Here is an 18,631-nt window from a genome sequence, read left to right as displayed (position 1 = left end):
AAAGTGTGTGGAAACAACAGGATGTAGTCAATGTCATATCATGCCAATGTGCTGTATTTTAAAGCACAGTATCTTCATAGACAAAGTGTAACATGCAGTGCAAAAATAAAATTTAAGTCATTTTTAGCTTTTTATGCCTTTAATTGGATAGGAGAAGGGCAGTGGAAAGTGGAAGAAACAGGGGAGAGTGGGGAGTGACATGCAGGAAAGAGGCCACAGGCTGGATTGTGTGACCTTAACCACTAGGCCATCTGCCCATAAAGTTGTTTCTTTGTTTTTTTTTTCTGGCTAATATTTTGATTTTACTAAATTAGTATTTTTGTGTTGTTTTTTCAGGTTGGTAGACTTCTGATGGAGAACGCCCAGCTGGCATTGCAGTCTGACACCATGAAGTCCAGAGCTGCAGCCATCCAGGCCAGGTCAGCTTCACTTTAGTCTTGTTTTCCTGAGAGCTTCAGGATTCTAATAATGAAAAGTCAAACATGTGGTCTCACTAAATAAATGACTAGCTTGTCAACAAACTGGAAGCTATCAGTAAAACTTTGGAGCAATAAACAACATCACTTATGCCATTTCTTTTCCCAGTAACAAGTAATCTAATGAATTACTATTTCAAACGGTAAAACACCGTTACTGGTACAGACAGTGAAATGTGGGGTGTTACTATAAATCTGACCTGACTCAGCCAGGTACAAGAGAGAAGCTGCAAATAAAATGTGGTTGTCCTTCTTTGGTGAGAGGGAAAAGCAGGCACACATATAAGTAATGATGAGAACCATCATGTTAACACGTCTAACGCAACGAGCTGATGCTAAAGTCAACTTTTTAGCAACAAATATCACACAGCTACCTGTGTGTCTGTGTAACCTGCAGTCAGAGAGGATCTCCTGCAGCGTCTTTGAATCAAACCAACTCGAGGAAGAGGGGTGAATACTTTTTTAGGTTTGAATGTAAGGCACAATTAGCCAACTTGTTTTGACGTGAAAAAAATGTCAGAAATGACAGGACCAGACTCAAAAATAAGGAGGTAATTGGAAGAAACTACAAGTTTGGAGTAGAGCATTAGACGGGGTTTAAAAGCGGAAAAAACCCTCCTTTATTAACACTTAGAAGGAGACAAATGCTAGTGGCACAGTCGTCACCTGGTCATATAAGCACTTCTTCTGTGTTTCTACAGCTAATGTAACCTGGATCTCCACTGACACATTCACCTGAAGGTCTCCAGTTTACAGGGTCACTCATTAGACTGGAACACCAGGAGCTGACAGAGACACATTCACACTGTCAGGCTCAAAGACCACTGTTTAGGAGTTATTAAACCAAGTCAGTTACTGTTCCATGTCGTCTTATTGTCGGAGAAAGGAAAGAAAATCAAAACAAAATAGTTCACCCAAAGTTCCTAGTCATCTGAAAAGTTCTACCTCACTAAGCAGGTACTTATCAAGGGGTAAATTTGTTACCCCAGAACTGAATTTAGACCCTAGTTCTGGCGGTCATAAAGCACGTGGTTCCAGGGAAAAGTTCCTGTAGTCCAAAAACACCCATTGTTGTGTTGATATGAAACAGCAGGTTTCCGTGGTCATGGTTATAGTGTTGACTGTTACGTTGGTAACTAAACTAAACTCGAGTCAAACAATGAGACACTTGCGCTTAAATTAGCTCAACAAGATCTAACTGCTTTGAAAAATATTGTGTTCGAAGAGTATTTTAATTCTCTTCCTCAGGGGCACTCTACAAGTTTTGGCTTCACTCAGAGTAGCTGTTGTCCTGTCCAGGGTTTAGGAAGTGCTGTATTACATCAGTTAAATGCTTCCCCCATGGAGAATCTGATATCTGATGTTTACAAACTTTAAAATGACCGTACAGATGTAATCAATCTGTGTGTTTACATTCTGTGTGCTGTTGCTGGTCCTGTAGAGGCCTCTGTATTGATTGTCTGTTTCATAACCAGCCAAAACTCTTTGATACAAACCAAACAGTATATGTTATCATCGTGCTGCGATGCTTTTCCCCTCCTCTGTTTTCTAACTCACTCCAGCTCCCCTCGCCCTGTGAGCCAACCTGCATACAAATCCAGGCCGGGCTTTGTGCCGCGTCTGCACTTTCACTTATGTATTGATGCAGAGTGACACCCCACACAGAGAGACAGAGAGAAAGAGAGACACCACCCGTCCAGTGTCAGCCGTTAACCCCTGAAGGACAGTGTCTGCACGCAGCAGCTTGAAATAAATACACCTGTTCTATTTATAGCTCCACCTGATGTGTCTCCTGACTGGCTCAGTGTCTCTGTGAGACTCTGGACTCTGTTTATGACACACTTTGAAGATTTCAAGGACTTTCTCAGCCTTTGCACTCAGAGTAATGATTTCTTTACTTTTGCTTATCTTTCTCATCCTTTCCTGTCGTTTATCACCCCTCAGCCAAAACCAGAATCCAGTTAAACTGGGTGTTCAGAAAGACACAGGAATAAATTAATACTTCAGAGAAACAGAAACTTGACTGGGTTTAAGAACATGTTTGTACCTGCCCTCCGTCATCATCTGTTTAAGTTCTGACAGTTTAAACATAAAGGTTGAATTATTAAAATGGCATCAAATTACTAACTTTAACTGTTGGTGTTACGTCACAGGTGTGAGACAGAGGAGAGAAACACGCTGCAGCTAGAGCAGCAGGTGGTGCTGCTCAGAGAGTCAAAGAGGAAAGCAGATGAGAGCAGTGAGATGCTGCAGATGGACCTTCGACACTCCATGATGGAGCTGCAGGACATGCACCAGGAGTTTGAGGTCACTCGGTGAACTGCACGTGTCGTGACTTATGCTTCTGTTTCCTGTCATCTGTCTGCCTGCTTGACTGGGACTTTCTCTTTGCCTGCAACTTTCACTGAACGCTTGGCCGTGAAGTTAATCTGTCACTATCAGAGAAAAAGACCACACACTGGAAACTTCACTGAGTTTATCTGGCCCCTCCAGTCTGCAGAAGATAATCTACTCAAACAGAGAATGAGAATAAGAAACTGTGTTCAACTTTCTTCAGAAATGTCTCAATAGACCAGTTCCACCTCTACAGAATTTGATCCTATAATATGATTCTGAGAAAACTTTGAGCTTTGTTTTAAGTAAGTTATTGCTAAGCTTGCTTTTGGCTTTGGTTGACCATTTTATTTTTAGTCTGAATTTTGGGTCCTCTTCTTTTAGCTTTCAAAATCGTGACGAAAAAAACATCCACATTTGTCAGTTGATAAGTCTTTTCATATAGCACCAAATTACAACAAATGTTATCCCAAGATGTTTCTAAAAATATAGTTTCTTTACAAATGAAAACCACACACAAAGACATGATAAGGACTCTGATCTCATCTTCATCCATAATGATTAGAAACCCTTTGCAGTATTTAGCATGTTACAGTAACAAGAATAAACTTTCTTTAACAGACGAAAACCTCAAGCAGAACCAGAATCATGTTAGACAGTCACCTACTGAGACCGTGTTGGGTTCAGAAAGAGAGGGAGAGATCTATGGTTGGTAACTTTAATGGGACATTAAGATTTAAAGTTTGTGACAGACAGACTAAGAGAGAGGGGAACAGCAGTCTAAGACCATAGCAAGATAACAAAGAGAAGGTTCAGACCTGATCCAGCTCTAACTTAAAGCTTTAAGAAAATTTTAATCCTACTCTTAAAGAAGAGACATTGTCATTCTGATTTATGTTGAATGTTCCAGCTAGACATGCATGTTGATCGATCGGCTGGCCGATTGATCAGTGCCAATTTCCTTCAGTTTGGGAGATCAGTGATCGGCCCATCCTTACGAAACTGATCTTATAAACCTCCAGGAAGGTCTGACAGCCAGTTATTGTTGCTTTTTGCTCTGAGACCTAAAATGCAGGACACTTTGTTGGTTGTTCAAGTTAAATATGAAGATTTTATTGTTTCACAGGTATTGTTTAATAATTTTCAATAAAATAAGATTGGAACAGTGAAGGTATATGCTGTTAGTTATAAAAGATAAAAATTGGTATCAGCAGGTCAGGCTTTTTTTAAAGATAGGTGATGGGCCAGAAAATTATGCACCCTTAGTTTAGACATAGTCCACTGGGGCAGACATGTCTGTACGTTTATGAAAAAAAAATCAAATATTTTTATTCAATTATTATTTTATAAAAAAATTATAAAAACATTTTAAAAAGAAATCTTGACACAGGCTTTAATAGTTCATACATCAGAGGGTGAAATGTATCGCATGGCTGACTTTTAAATGGCTGAGTAATGAACTATTAAACTTGATCAAATGTTCAAACAGATGCTTCCATGTTGGAGCATATTTTGAAAATGATTTTGAAGGTGGGGCTGCACGGTGGCACAACAATTTCCAATTTCCAGCTTGGACAGTGGGCCTTTCTGTGTGTAGTTTGCACGTTCTCCCTGTGCATGCGTGGGTTCTCTTCCCAATGACAGCTGGGATAGGCTCCAGACACCCGCGACCCTGAACAGGACAAGTGGTTCAGAAAATAAATGAATGAATTTTGAATGTGTTTCGTTGACATGGTTTAAGCTACGTGAGCCAGTTAGCCAGTGATCTACTTGTTGCAAGGTTAAAGAGAATTTAGCAGGCTAAGACACAAGTGTACAGTAGGAAGTCCTCTGTGGACCTGACCTTCTCACTTCAGATCAGCCTTCTCCTGAGCTGGTTTTCAGCTTGTGAGCGTGTTAGCACCCTGACTCTGGCAGGAAGCCCAGAGGATCCCTTTGACCACAGCATCACAGAGGCTAGAACACTGCTGCTGATCGGTGCTGATTTGTAGAGATATTGTTAAAGAATGTTTCATAAACTCTCTTCCACAATCTGGTGCTTATTAGAATGTGTGTTAAAAGGTTTAATTATTGATCATGTTGACAGTATCAGCAGCTGCTTTTCACCTGAGCCCTGAGTGGATTATACGCTTCATAGCAGACTATGACCTCATCCACACCTCCTCTCGCTTTGCTGTCTCCTCTGCCTCTCTTTCCTCTCTGCTGCTGAGTAATACCTCCACATCCACACACACACACACACACACACATATACACACAGATATGCACACACACTTACACATTTCTGTCTTTACAGGACTCAAAAACAGATCTCTCTTTTCCTTTTGTATCTGCATTGCGTGAACTGCTTCACAGCCTTGTCCCACAAACACAAAAAACACAACAAACACACACACACACACACACACAAGCATCAACTGTTAGCGCTCACTCTGTTTTGTCTTCATCACATTTCTTCAAATGCAAGTTTCCTCTCCCCCTTTTTCATGTTTCTCTCATGTCCTCTTCCCTCTCTCCATCTTCCACTCTCATCTCACCCTCCCCCTGTCCTTCCTTCCCTCCCTCCTTCCCTCCCTCCCTCCCCCTCTTGCTCCCTCTGTTTGCTGTTTGCAGGCAGCTCGGGCTCTACAGCTGCAGCGGGCCGGCTCCTGTGATGCTCTGTTAGAGACGGCCACAGCAGCAGCAGCAGCAGCAGCAGCAGGAGGAAGAGGCAGGGAGAAGGAGGATGGCACAGCGATGGAGCTCACCCAGCTCCTCGACAGAATCAGAGCGCAGTGCGACCAGAGCAGACTTCCCATCCCGGGTGAGAGACACCTCAGCCTGGGCTCCCTTTCAAATCCACTCCCTGGCTCTGCCGGGCCCAGCTGCTCCGGGGCAGCAGCAGCAGCATCCAGAACACACGGAGGAGTTCTCAGCGAGGTACGCATCCTCTCCTGCATCTTTACCTCTGTGTGTCTCTCATGTGATCCTGGCTCACTGCCAGACAGACACACCCTCAGAACCAACTCCAGGCCGTCCCATGGCCGAGGCAGACTTTTGTATGTTCTTATCTTGAGTTAAAACAAACAGCAGAATGTTTGTTGACTGTGCTTAAAGGCTTTGGACTCTCCCCTCTGTCAGCTTGTGTTTGTTTTGTGTGATTGTCTCCTTGTTTCACCTTTTGACTGTCACACACACAGAGTGATGTTAAAGCATCTGATCGTCTTCATTAAACATGTATAAGCCAAATTAAACCTGACCGTTCAGACGTGTAGTGCAGTATGCTCTCCTGAAGGATGCTTCAAAGTGTGTGGGAGAATTTGTCGTTTGAACTCAGGGCGTTTAGCTGAACTGTCCTCTTTTTTTTTTTGTAATAATAGGGGAGAGCTCAGTGTGTGAGCCTTTTATTGCCCCGGTGTTCCTGTGCCACAGCACAATGACTTTGGTCTGACAGCGACAATAAAGCGTCTTCTCTGAAGGCTGCGAGCTTCCACAGAGTGAAAACGAAGCTGGATTTATTCAGTGCTGTTGTTTACCTTCTCTGTTTATCTGATTGAAACATCAGACACATACTGCTGCAGTCTGTAGGCCTGCTCCAGAGCCATGCTGGACATTTGTGGGGTTATTTAGTTCAGAGTATCCATCCAGAGTGTCATACTCTATCTGCTTACATGCAGGCTGATGGATAGGACAGAGGTGACATCAGAACCTGTGCTCTGCGCCCAAAGGTTAAGTACCAATGAGAGAAAGAGTAAACACTCTTCATGAACACACAAAATAAACATGCCATCCATCATCTCCTCCAGTGACCCATGACAGCAAAGAGCTGCCCTGCAGAAGGTTACCGTGTTCAAACTGTTAACATCTGTTAACATTCAGATTGTGATCTTTGAGGTTTAAGATGGAATAGATTGAATTTTCTTTTTCATTTAACTTCTGAGACACTAGCTCTTTGTAGTGTCTGTATCTGCAGAGCCGTAAAGCAAACACTCTGCATGTCGGGGAAAAATAGAAAACAAAAGGAGAGCAGGTGGCAACACCGTCTCTTTCCTGTTATGTCAGTCAGTCTGTTACAGACGCTAAGGTGACTTGTGCGCTTATTGAGACGCTGAAAGCCTGAACAAAACGTCATGTTTGCCCACCTGTGAGTGAGGGCAGCTGGGGGTGTAGTGGCTGTGATGGAGGGCAGAGCAGAGACACACACAGGAAGGAAGCAGTGTTTAGAGTGTAACAAAATAACATCTTATTTCAATGTTTACCTGCTTTTTCTTTAGTAACATTACTTACTCTATTCACTGTCTAAACCAGGGGTAGGCAACCTAGGGCATGGGTGCCAAAGCTGGCACGGGAGGCGATTAATGTTGACATGCAGAGAAAAGTTACAATAAGGCAAAAGTCAAAATAAATAAGATAGATAAATAGTAAAACTATTGTGTGGTATTCTATTTAACACTCCAAAAGAAATCGAGCACACTATAAATGTTCTTACAAAAAAATTAAACAAAGTTAAATGATAAACTTAAATCAGTGCGTCACCGCAAATCTCTGGAAGTCAGTTCTAGCTTGCAATCTGGTTAAATACAATAAAATAAGACTAAGCATTGTTATCAAGGCAAACAAACCAATTTAGTTCTTTCCAACATAGTTGGACAATAGAGAATGGATTTATTGCCAGAGATGGCCGCAGATTGAGCGACATGCACCCTTTGCTGTAAATGTGTGGTATGTAGGACGTCAAGTGCACAGCATCTTTTTGAGACCAAACCCAAAAACAGTGTTAGCAAGGTATGAGAAACAGAGCAACACACTCAAAACTTTCTGTACTGTTAAAAACCCAAACAACAAAAGGATGTTAGACCATTTTTCACAGCATAGCGAAGCATGGACAACGATAGAAGGAGACTTTCCTACCGACTATTGATTTTATGAAAGAAGTACGTACTGGTACTTTGGGCATGGAAAAGGTTGCCTACCCCTGGTCTAAACCATCAGAGAACCTTCTTAATGTACAGCCAGAACCTTGATTTTCTGTTTATTGACATCTTCTATAAATCATTAACAAAACAGTAAGACAGTGAAGACAACAGTAAGTGGTTTACAGATCAGAAATGCAATTATGACTTTAAAAGTGCTGTTCAGGAGTTACCAAAAAAACAACAACTTGTGTTTTGACTTGAATTTTATGCCTCCTTAATGTTCTACTAAATAAAAAAAAAAATGACAGCATTTATTTGGATTCACCGTGAAGAACGCATTTTCATCAAGGATTTTACAAACAGAATATGTTTTGATAGAGCAATCAATGATGTGTTGCTAACAGAAACAGAGCTTTCCATTGGATTAACCTTAGCTTTTACAAATGTTTGATGCTTCAAAGAAGCAGCTGTGGCTCAGTGGTACAGTGGGCTGTTAAGAGGATGGTAGTTTAGTCCCAGCTCTTAAATTCTACCTGTCATAGTGCCTTCAGGCAATACACTAAACCCTGAGCTGCTGCCGATGGCAAAGGCCATGAAGTGCAGTCAGCACAGAAGACTCTGCTGTCACTGTGTGAATATGTTTGAATTAATAGGTGAATAAGACATGCAATGACTGCTTTAAATGTCTAAAGACCAGAATAATGTCACAGCATTAGAGTTCATTCACCGTTTTAACTGTTTAACAATGTGCTGAAAGATTTATTTCACGGCGCATACTTCAAGGTCTGATACAGTGAAGTACGCTGAAACACTGAAGTACTTTTCACTCAGCAGTTAGTGCACATATGAAATGTATGTAATGTGTCTAATTTTCAATTTCTTTATCTTAAAACTAACTGCCAGCTTGATCAGTGAGTCACAGAACATGCCAACGAAGCACAAATATGTCAATAACACATGTTTATTTATGGACAATAGCTCTGTGAACAGGGCTAAGACCAGTACCTGCAACATCAATCCAACATAAACAGGGAAATTAATTATCCAATGCTAACTTTCTTCACAAACACTTTCAACTCAGAGCAAAGTATTGTCTTTTTTAAGCTGTACGCTCTCCCCCTGGTACCTAGAAGTAGCTTTACACAATTTACAGCTAAAATAAATCTCTGCTTTTTCTCCTAATAGTGTTTTGGAAAACTCTCATTTCAGCCTTAACCATTTTAGTCCACAAATAGTTCTTTTATCAGCTGTCTTTTTAAGACTTCTGCCGCATTCCATTTGGACTCAGAACTGGGAGGTCGGGAGTGGGAATGACGGCATCTCTGAGTTCTGCGTTCCAGTTGACAATTCGGAAAAACTTGCCTCAACAGCATTTTTTTGTATATAGACATCGAATGATACTATGTACTGCTGATTTATTGTGACAAACACTCGTCAGAAATTCTAAAATAAAAGAATATAACAGGAGCTTAATTACTGTTAACCCCTGAACTCAGAATTTCCTACTAGGAGCTCAGGGGTGGTGTGGGTGCTCCAATGTACAAGTCAGAAATTCCGACCTCGGGGGGCGTTCCATCATGGCATTCACACTTGGAACTCGGAACTCGGAAATTCCGACTTCCGGGTTCAAATGGAATTCACCATTCCTGCTCCACAAACCCCCTTTACTTTGATCAGGGATCTGTGGGGGCGGAGTTAGAGGGGGGACCTTGGTCTTTGAGGTCTGTCCCTCCAAACAGAGCCTGTGAAGATCTTCTGCTGTTCTTAGGTGTTGATCAGTTTACTGACAGATTCAGGGATTCATTCATTATGAATACGAATATATAACGTAGTTGATGCAGGTGTGTGGAGCTAAACGCTAGTCCAGGATAGCAGCTCAACATGAGACAGAAAACGGACCGAGAGGGACTTTCCTAATGTCAGTTTTATTTTACGAAAAACTGGATGTAGCCAGGTCTCCACTGTAACAAGTTATCTCTTCACACATGAAGAATTGAACTGCATGTTGTAACCTCCACCAACATGCCACGGCTGAACAATTTGGTCGGTCAGGAACATAGGCCAGGAACGCCGTCTCTGATCACACATGTAGAACACAACAAAACAACAGAGAAGAGGCCTCTCCTAGTGGTCGCTCTCGGCACTGACGCAGTGCATTCATTATACAATAGGACTGTTACAATATGTAGAAGTTTGAAAATCAGCATCAGTGTTTCCCACAGGATTTTAGGAGACTGTGGTGGGGGAGTCTCTGACCCTCGGCGGTTTTAATGTGTGTGTATGTTTTTAAGCGCGATGTATCGCCCTTACAGTAAGTGCAGTGTGGGACCATGGACATGAACGTACACTGATAAATAAGAACTTACAAAGGCATATCAGAAATATTTTACATTTGATTCAGAAACAAAACCAAAAACTCACTCTCTCACAATATTTTGAACAATTTACTGAACAACATTTCAACAACAGGTTATTTACACTATTTCCATGATCTGTGATCCGTTATCAGGCTACTGAGACTGTAGCCTACCCTTATTCTCTCACCTGAGTTAACGAGGTGTGTGTTTGAAGCTGATGAAGAAAAGAGAGCACCAGGATGTGAGTAGGTGGAAGGGAAGCAAAGTAGAAACCCTTTATATTGTTTTAACATCTTAAAAAAATATTTTTTGGGATAAAGGGTCTGATTACGATTCTTCTTCTCTCTGCTCCCTTATTTGGATTTGGGAGTGTAGTGTTTTCATTCTGTTTTTTTTCTATAGTGACTGCTGAAAATAGTCTAAATGAATAAAGATTCCTAAATTTGCTGCGGCCCACTTCATCACAAAATGAAGCCTAAATCAATGCAAGATCATTTTCTGACTGATATTTCCTGATATTTCTGTGTATCTGGCTTTGAGAGAAATTCATCTTCCTCCATGCTCTCTCCATCTGTGGTGTTCACCGTCTTACGCTGACGTCAGTACAAAAATCGCAGTAGCACATGGCTACTTAATATGCACGTACTGATTTGCATTGACCATATATGGTTACGTTCGGGCACGCTGAAGGTGGGAAAGGAGGCGTGCTCACCACATTCAAGCTTTTCTCGTCGCGGTGTGATTTATCACGGGGAATAGCGTGCAGCCGTGTGTATGCAGAGTTTGATAGATCTGAAAAGAATGTTGGTCGTATCCACGTTTTGCCTTTTCGTCGTAAGTGAAACTTAAGAGGACTTCGCTGTAATAAATGTAGGCCCCAGGAGAGGAGACTATGAAATAATAACCCGCGTCAGCTCGTTGGTATCGTACAGGTAATTGTACTGTGTGCCTGACACTGACTCTGAATGCGCTGTGATAATGAAACTCTTGAACAGAGACGTGCGCGGTGCAGCCATTCCTCTTCCCAAGAAGGGAGGCAGACAGCGCAGTGAGATACTGTGTCCACGGCCGCAGTTAGCATGGCCGCTAATGCCCAAAAAAGAAGTTACACGTACCTCAGAGTCAGACGCTCCGCTCTAACTTCGCTGGAATCTGGTTCGCGCCAAACGTAACAGGTAAAGAGCGACGTCTACGAGTGTGACCAGTGCGCGCGCACTCTTGTTCTCTTGTTTACGTGCGGTAGGAAAGTACAGCTGTGTAATGGTCTGACAGAGTGACGGATCGTATTTTTGTCTCCATATGAGACTGTGGCGGGGCCAAATGAGACTGTGGCGGGCCGCCACAGTCTCATTAATTAATGGGAAACACTGAGCATGTTTAATAGAAAACCATGATACCCCTTTTTGAAGGTCTAAATAGCCTATTTCTCTGAGGGTACACTCTAAACAGGGTTAAAATTTCTCATAACCCGATGCTTCGGAAAGTTTTAACGTGACAAGTTTTGCACAGAGAAAGGCACAGCTGACCTGACAGAGAATGCCCACTTAAACTCCCCCTCTTGGTCTCATAGTAGCATGACGATCAGATGGTTAAGTTTAGTTTTTCTAGTCTGGACGTCGACGACGTTAGGCTCCAAAGCTCTGCTCCAAAAGCAGATGGGTGACATCACCAAAACTAATTGTATGTCTAATACAGTCTTTGGCGCTACGAATAGACCCTGGGTGTTAAAACTGATATGCCTGATCAAAATAAACAACATAAAGTCACAGTCTTGTCAACTAAGCAGGAATCTGAAACCTGTAAATTGGGTGAACTAGCTCGTGTTGTTAACCGCTTTTGAAGTCATTGCCAATCATGCATCTTCTTATTTCTTATTCAAAAATCTCACAAACTGTCGAGGTTTTAAGGAGTGGGTGAGGAGTCTTATGATGTCTTTACTTCCAAAATGATTCGTGCTGCAGTAGAAGCTTCACACTGAAGTTACAGCTCATGAGCTGGAAACTGCTTCTTTGCTATTTTCTATTTTAAAACCAATTTAAATAACCTCATGTTACTGTGAATTACCGTAACAGACTGACTGTATGTTTATTTTCGTGCAAAATAAATATTTCTCATTTTTTAAAGACAACTTGAGGTCGGTTAGCCCTGTTAGGAGATAATAAATGATCTTCATCTTCCTCCAACAAAGGGACATTTTTTATCTGAAGTTATCAGCCAAGAAGAGTTCATAAAGCGCATCAATTTACAAAATTAGCATAAGCACTTAAACTCATAAAATAAAACATCCCTACACATTCAAATGGAAAATGTGACTCATTGAAGTATCAAATTAAACAGATTAATGTGAATAACTTAAGCTTCTTGTTTGTTTTTTCACTTTTAAATGACTATTATCAGCGAGCTGAGTCAGCCCCCTGCTTCACTGCTTCACTGCTTCACTGCATGTGAAGAGGATGTGAGGACGGAGGATGTGAAACGCCTAACAGCTGCACAGTGTCAACACAGCTGGTTGGGCTGTGTACACACAGGCCTGAGTGTGTGCTGCACTCTCTGTTTACCTTCTGAAGGAAACACACACACCACCAACAGCGCCACCTGTGGCTGCTCCTTCACTCTCCACTGGGTGAAGAAATGTTGCACCAAAAGTTTGCATCCTGAAGGAGTTTATGATCAGACCTGATTATCTAACGTTGTACAAATATTCATCCAGTAAACTACTTACCATCGATTATTCTGCACATTTACACATCACAAACATTTTTATTTGTTCCAGGATAATCACTTTCCTCTCTTTGTGACAAAAAGCTGAAGATTTAGTGGTTCATGTGTCTGATTGTTGTCCTTTCACTCAGGAGGAGGCAGCATGGGCGCAGGTGAGCCTCGGTGGCGCTGCCCTGAGGGAGGCCCGGGCCGAGCTCGCTGAGGCCAGGAGGCAGTGGCACTCCCTGCAGGTGGAGATAGAGACGCTCCATGCTTTGGTGAGGAACACGTTCACAGCCTCATATCAACAGATCCTGTATCCACACACTGATAACATTTCTTCTGTTACATGAGGCAGAGTTTGATCATGATGACAAGTTTAAAGAAAAAGTATAAACACATTAATTCTTACCTAACTTCTTACCAAGTCCTTCAAAGGATTTAACCCTTATTAATTCAGGTTCATGTCAAGATCATTACTAATATCCTCAAGGACGATGGATTTCCAGCTGGCAGAACTTTTTATTAAGAAGTGCTTTAATTCTGTTTTTCCATGATTTGTTGTTGTGGTTTTGATTAAAGATGATTGTAGTCCAAGGACGGTAAGTATTTAGTTGCCTGAACTGCAAAAAATCCCAAGCAAGGAAGTGTTTTTGTCCTATTATTGTCTCGTCGACAGTGTCTTAGAAACCTCAAACCTCTGGTGCGTAGTGGTCTCTGCAGTAAAAAGGCAGTTAAAAGTTATTTTCTCCTGAATTAAGGGGTCTCTATGGAGGAACTGCATTTCAGCCTAGAGAGCTCTCTGCTGCCCCTTTCCCCTGAGCTTCATTCAGTGGTCGCCCATTGTAACTGCAAGTCAATTTTTCCTGACTCCAAGGTGACCACCAGACAGCCACATCTGTAGACCCCTGCTGTTATATCCTGTCAGTCCTTCTGTCCCAAAAGAACCCTAGAAAAATATAATAAAGTAAAATCCAAATGACACATTATGTTTCAATAATTACGATTAACCATGTTTCCACTGAAGTGGACACTGTGCTGCAAAATGTGTGGAAAATATGTTAAAATGTTTTTAAAAGCATCAAAACAAGATGCAGTTATTCGTGGAATTCCCGCAAAGCACAATTGAAATCATTTCAACATTGATTTCTTACAGTTTAATTTGAACGCTCAGGCACATTTAGACCAATGGGAGGAAATGTCCGTAATTTTGTGGAAAAATCAAATGTTTGAACAAAAAAAAGTATACATTTTTTTAAGCTCTAAGTAAAAAAAAAAAAAAACTTGAGTATATCTGAATCCCAGGCTTTTGTCATTCATTTCTAGGGTCATCTGATGACAAGTCTGTAATAATGTCTCTTTCCAAGCCAAAGTTTATAAAACAAAACAAACAAAACATAATAATAATAATAATAATAATAATAATAATAATAACAACAAATGAATGAATAAATAAATAAATGATAATAAAAACATTAAGAACTGAATCTTTCAGTGGCGTAGGTAAATTTTGGAGTTACATTTCTTGAACGTAGAATTTATTATTTAAAAAAAAAAAGGGTTATCACAGTAATTTGGACCTTTATTTTGGCTCATGACTTTCTTGGTGAATGTGGCTTGTATTAAGTCATATTAAGACATTTTAATGATGGAAAAAACCCTGGAAATCATCTCCTGTGATGTTTAAAATTTGCAGGAAAAGTTTACAAAACCAGCATAGACATTAACTTCTGACTGTTATCCACTTGTTCTGATTAAAGGAACTGTACACATTTTTTCCACTGCATTAGACTTTTTATTGGACTGTTTTGTGCCTGTGAGTATAATCCAACTTCAGACCTTGAATAATTGTTAGAAAAAAAAAATAACACATCCATTGCATCAGAACCTTGTTGGATGGTTTCAGTTTCAGTTTCAGGTTCAAGTTTGACCCTTAAATATTAAGTTACTGAACACCTGAAACCAAAACAAGCTAAACATTCCTGCAATGTTTGAAGAATGTTTGATCTAGTGTAAGATGAATATGTTTGTGAGACTCTCACAACCGCCAACATGAAACCTGAATCACACAAAGACAGCAGCACAGCTCAGCACAGACTTGGCTTCAATTCCCAGCAGATCGGCCTGAGGCGGACAGCTCACAATGCAACTCTCTTTCTCTCTCTGTGTGATGGTGGGCAGCCAGTGGGCAGAGGAGAGATGCTTCTGTTTGGAAACTCTTACATCATTCACAGTTACAGTTATTTATTTCTTTATATGTTTTGTCTTTGAAGGTAGCGTGAGCCTGCCCTGCAGTATGTTAGTCCATGACTTATAGTACAGTACAATACACTTACTTGAGTCAGAGGCAGTGTGCACCGGTGAAATGTACGCACAGGAGGAGGGCAAAACAGCAGGACATGATTTGATTGGTTTGACAGATTGGATCCTAATCAATGTGATTGGCTGATGTTTTCCTGGGTTTCCTCCTGCTGCAGATAGGTGATATTTTCCCTCTCATTTAAGAACACATCATGTATTGCTTGCTATCAGGACATATAGATTATTTTAACCAGTATAACAAAAAGTGTATCTAAATCAAACTACCTATTATACCTTGAAGTATGAGTTTTGGCTCCAAAGAGGGCGCTTTAGCATGTTTTGGTTCCCAAGAGGAGGGCACTTTAGAGTGCTTTGGCTCCAATCAGGGTTGACAGCCCCCTCTGTGCACATGATTAGTTCATTCTTCTTTAAGGGTCAAATTTACCTTAGCAGATTGGGAAAACATTTGGCATGACGTTAAAATAACCTCCAAATCAGCCAGAGGTAGAGTGATACAGTCAAAAATCCTTCATCGAGCTTATATTACTCCCTCTAGACTACACAAAATAGACCCAAGTGTTTCAAACCTATGTTAGCATGAATGTGGACAAGTTAGGAACTTGTGTGTTTGTTTTTGTTTTGTCTGTGTCTGTTAAAGTCTTGACCTATGTGTATTGTTGTTATGTGTATACAATAAGTATTAAAAAATATTGACAACAAGGATTAATTAATTATTGATTGTTATTATTATTGATTCTAACATCTTTCTTTTTTTTTTTTTTTTTTTTTTTTTTCATTCATTCATTCATTTTCTGAACAGCTTATCCTGTTCATGGTCGCAGGTGTCTGGAGCCTATCCCAGCTGTCATCGGGCGTTAGGCAGGGTACACCCTGGACTGGTCGCCAGCCAAGGGCTGACACAGAGATAGACAACCATCCACACACATTATTGTTGATTTATTTACAATTTTTTATAAATACAGAAAGCAGACTTAAAAATCTGCTCACACATTCTTGTTTGAAAGAGAGCGGGGACATGTTGGAACTTTTCAAATCCAGCACAAAAGTCAGCTGCTGCTACTCCTGTTGGTCCTGAGTTGTTGTGGATGTTTCTTGTGGCTCCAAAGTCTCAGCAGTGACCTCTAACACCTGTGGCTGGTGATTTAGTTGCCACAAAGTTGTGGTGTCGGTGTGGGTCTGCGTTGCTGGGAGCTGGTCTTGATCCGGCTGGGGTTCATGTAGCTCCTACATGTCTGCGTCTGGATCTTGTAACCATGCCGTTTGGAAGAGCTGTTCAACCCACTCAGGCTGCTCAGTCAGCTCTACCTGCTCAAGCTCATTTATCCAGAAGTTGGGTGGCATCTGCTGAACTGGTTGCTGCTGAAGTTGCTCCTGATGTTGCTCCACCTCGCCTGTCTGCAGGTGTTTGTGCTCCATAACATGTGACGGCTCGAGGAAAAGCTCCGTCACAGCTGAAGGGCTAGCTGTGGATGTTTCTTGTGGCTCCAAAGTCTCAGGCGTGACCTCTAACACCTGTGGCTGGTGATTTAGTTGCCACAAAGTTGTGGTGCTGGTGTGGGTCTGAGTTGTTGAGAGCTGGTCTTGATCCGGCTGGGGTTCATGTGCCTCATACATGTCTGTGTACAGATCTTGCAACCGTATTGTTTGGAATAGCTGCTCAAACCCCTCAGGCTGCTCAAACCCCTCAGGCTGCTCAGGCTGCCCTATCTGCTCAAGCCCATCTATCGGGAGGTTGGGTGGCATCTGCTGGATCTCCTGATGTTGCTCCATCTCACCTGTCTGCAGGTGGCTGTGCTCCATAACATGTGACGGCTCGAGGGAAGGCTCCGTCACAGCTGTAGGGTTAGCCGGTGCGCTCTTTTTCGCCCTCACCCTCTTTCTCTTCCTCTTCTTGCCGTAGTTTTCTGCAACTGTCCAACCAGGGTGCTGTTGTTGGTGGTGCTCTCTCTCATTTTTTGCCAGGTCTTGATAAACTGCCTTTTCTTTGTCTGTCATGATTTTCCACATAGTGCCCAGGTAGACAGCAACTTCTCCACTGCCTTGCTCTTTGACAAAATCTGGCACAGAGTCCCTTTGCTTGGACATAAAGATCAGAAATGCATTTCGGGGCCTCTTAATGTATGGTTCGTCATTATGCTGCATGTCCGTATTCTTTCTTTTCCTTAAGGATGACATACTGGGATAAGCAGCATATGACATACTGGGATGAGCAGCATACGACGTGCTGGGATGAGCTGCATATGCATCAGGTGGCAGCACATGTAGGACCTGCCTTGGCTGTAGATTCTGACCCACGGCTGCAGAAACGTTCATTGGTGCCCTCCAATCCTGTGATTGTTGTGGAAAAACAGCAGGTGGAATCATGTAGACTGTTTCTTGTCCTGGTCTGGGGGCTTCAGTCACAGGGGCTTTACAGAGTAAATGCTGGTCCTGGTATAACTGGTGTGGATAGCCATACATGCTAGGATAAGCAGCATACGATGTGCTCGGATGAGCTGCATATGATGTCCTGGGATGAGCAGCATATGAAGTGTAGGCATCAGGTGGCAGCACTTGTAGGACTTGCTCAGGCTGTAGATTCTGCCCCAGGGCTGCAGAAGCGTTCATTGGTGCCCTCAAATCCTGTGATTGTTGCGTATAAACAGCAGGTGGAATGATGAAAACTTGCTCTTGTCCTGGTCTGGGGGCTTCAGTCACAGGGGCTTCACAGAGCAGATTCTGGTCCTGCTGTAACAACTGTGGATCATTGAGCATGCTCTTTAGGATCCCGATGTCTTCTTCATTCAGAGTTAAAAGCTCTGGATAGGGATCTGGTTTAGGATCCTGCGGGTCAAAGACCGTGAGGGCTTCGTCCAGTGTAGTGAGCTTCTCAAAGTTGTCACCCTGATGTTCAGCGGGTGAAACTGGAAAGACTATCTCAAAAGCAGTCTGTAAAGTTGACTGTTGAGAAGAACAGTCAAAGTGCTGTTCTGAAGACATCGTTTGTAAAACTTTTCTGAAATTTCCTCAAGCTTTGAACTCGCCTGGTCGCTCTCACAAAGGTTTGTGCTACTCTGAGGGACTGTGTGTCTCAGCCTGTAGTCTGGAGGAAAGGACCACACTGTGATGTCATAATACACTCGGAATCAAATCATAACATGTTCCGTCATCTTTGTTCTACTTGTTTACATTCAAATTCAACAAACAGAGGTTATGTAAGGCATAGTAGAATAGAATAGAATAGAATAGAATAGAATAGAATAGAATAGAATAGAAAATACTTTATTTATCCCCGAGGGGAAATTCAGGAGTCACAGCAGCATTTAAGAAAACAAAAGTAAGACAGTGTATAGAAATTGCAAAAAGGTCCAAAAGAAAATAGATGACGACATCCCGTCCACCACTCTCCAGCCCAGCCAGTCTCCACCTCCACAGGGTCCAGGACTGAGCCTCCCCAGCAGTCTGTTCAGTCTCTGTCTCCTGGATCCTGTCTGCTCACAGCAGGCGAAGCTCCTCCAATGTGGCGCCGGCGTCCGATGTCAGCTCCGTCAGCCACGTCTGTGAACAG

General features: G+C 42.0%; 1 protein-coding gene across 1 annotated transcript in view; it reads left to right on the top strand.

Annotated features, from left to right (window-relative positions):
• The window catches only part of krt222 (keratin 222), a 42,664-nt gene that overhangs the window by 5,773 nt on the left and 18,260 nt on the right, over nt 1-18,631 (top strand). Inside the window, exons 3-6 of the mRNA XM_074689601.1 lie at nt 337-419; nt 2,630-2,783; nt 5,424-5,729; nt 12,915-13,040. Coding sequence (XP_074545702.1) covers nt 337-419; nt 2,630-2,783; nt 5,424-5,729; nt 12,915-13,040 — 669 coding nt within the window. The remainder of the gene's footprint in view (nt 1-336; nt 420-2,629; nt 2,784-5,423; nt 5,730-12,914; nt 13,041-18,631) is intronic.

The sequence above is a fragment of the Halichoeres trimaculatus genome, unplaced genomic scaffold, assembly GCF_033239565.1.
Source record: "Halichoeres trimaculatus isolate MK-OKI-2021-1 unplaced genomic scaffold, fHalTri1.1 fHalTri1_scaffold_2, whole genome shotgun sequence".
Taxonomy (NCBI): domain Eukaryota; kingdom Metazoa; phylum Chordata; class Actinopteri; order Labriformes; family Labridae; genus Halichoeres; species Halichoeres trimaculatus.
This window is presented reverse-complemented; position numbering and strand designations above follow the sequence as displayed.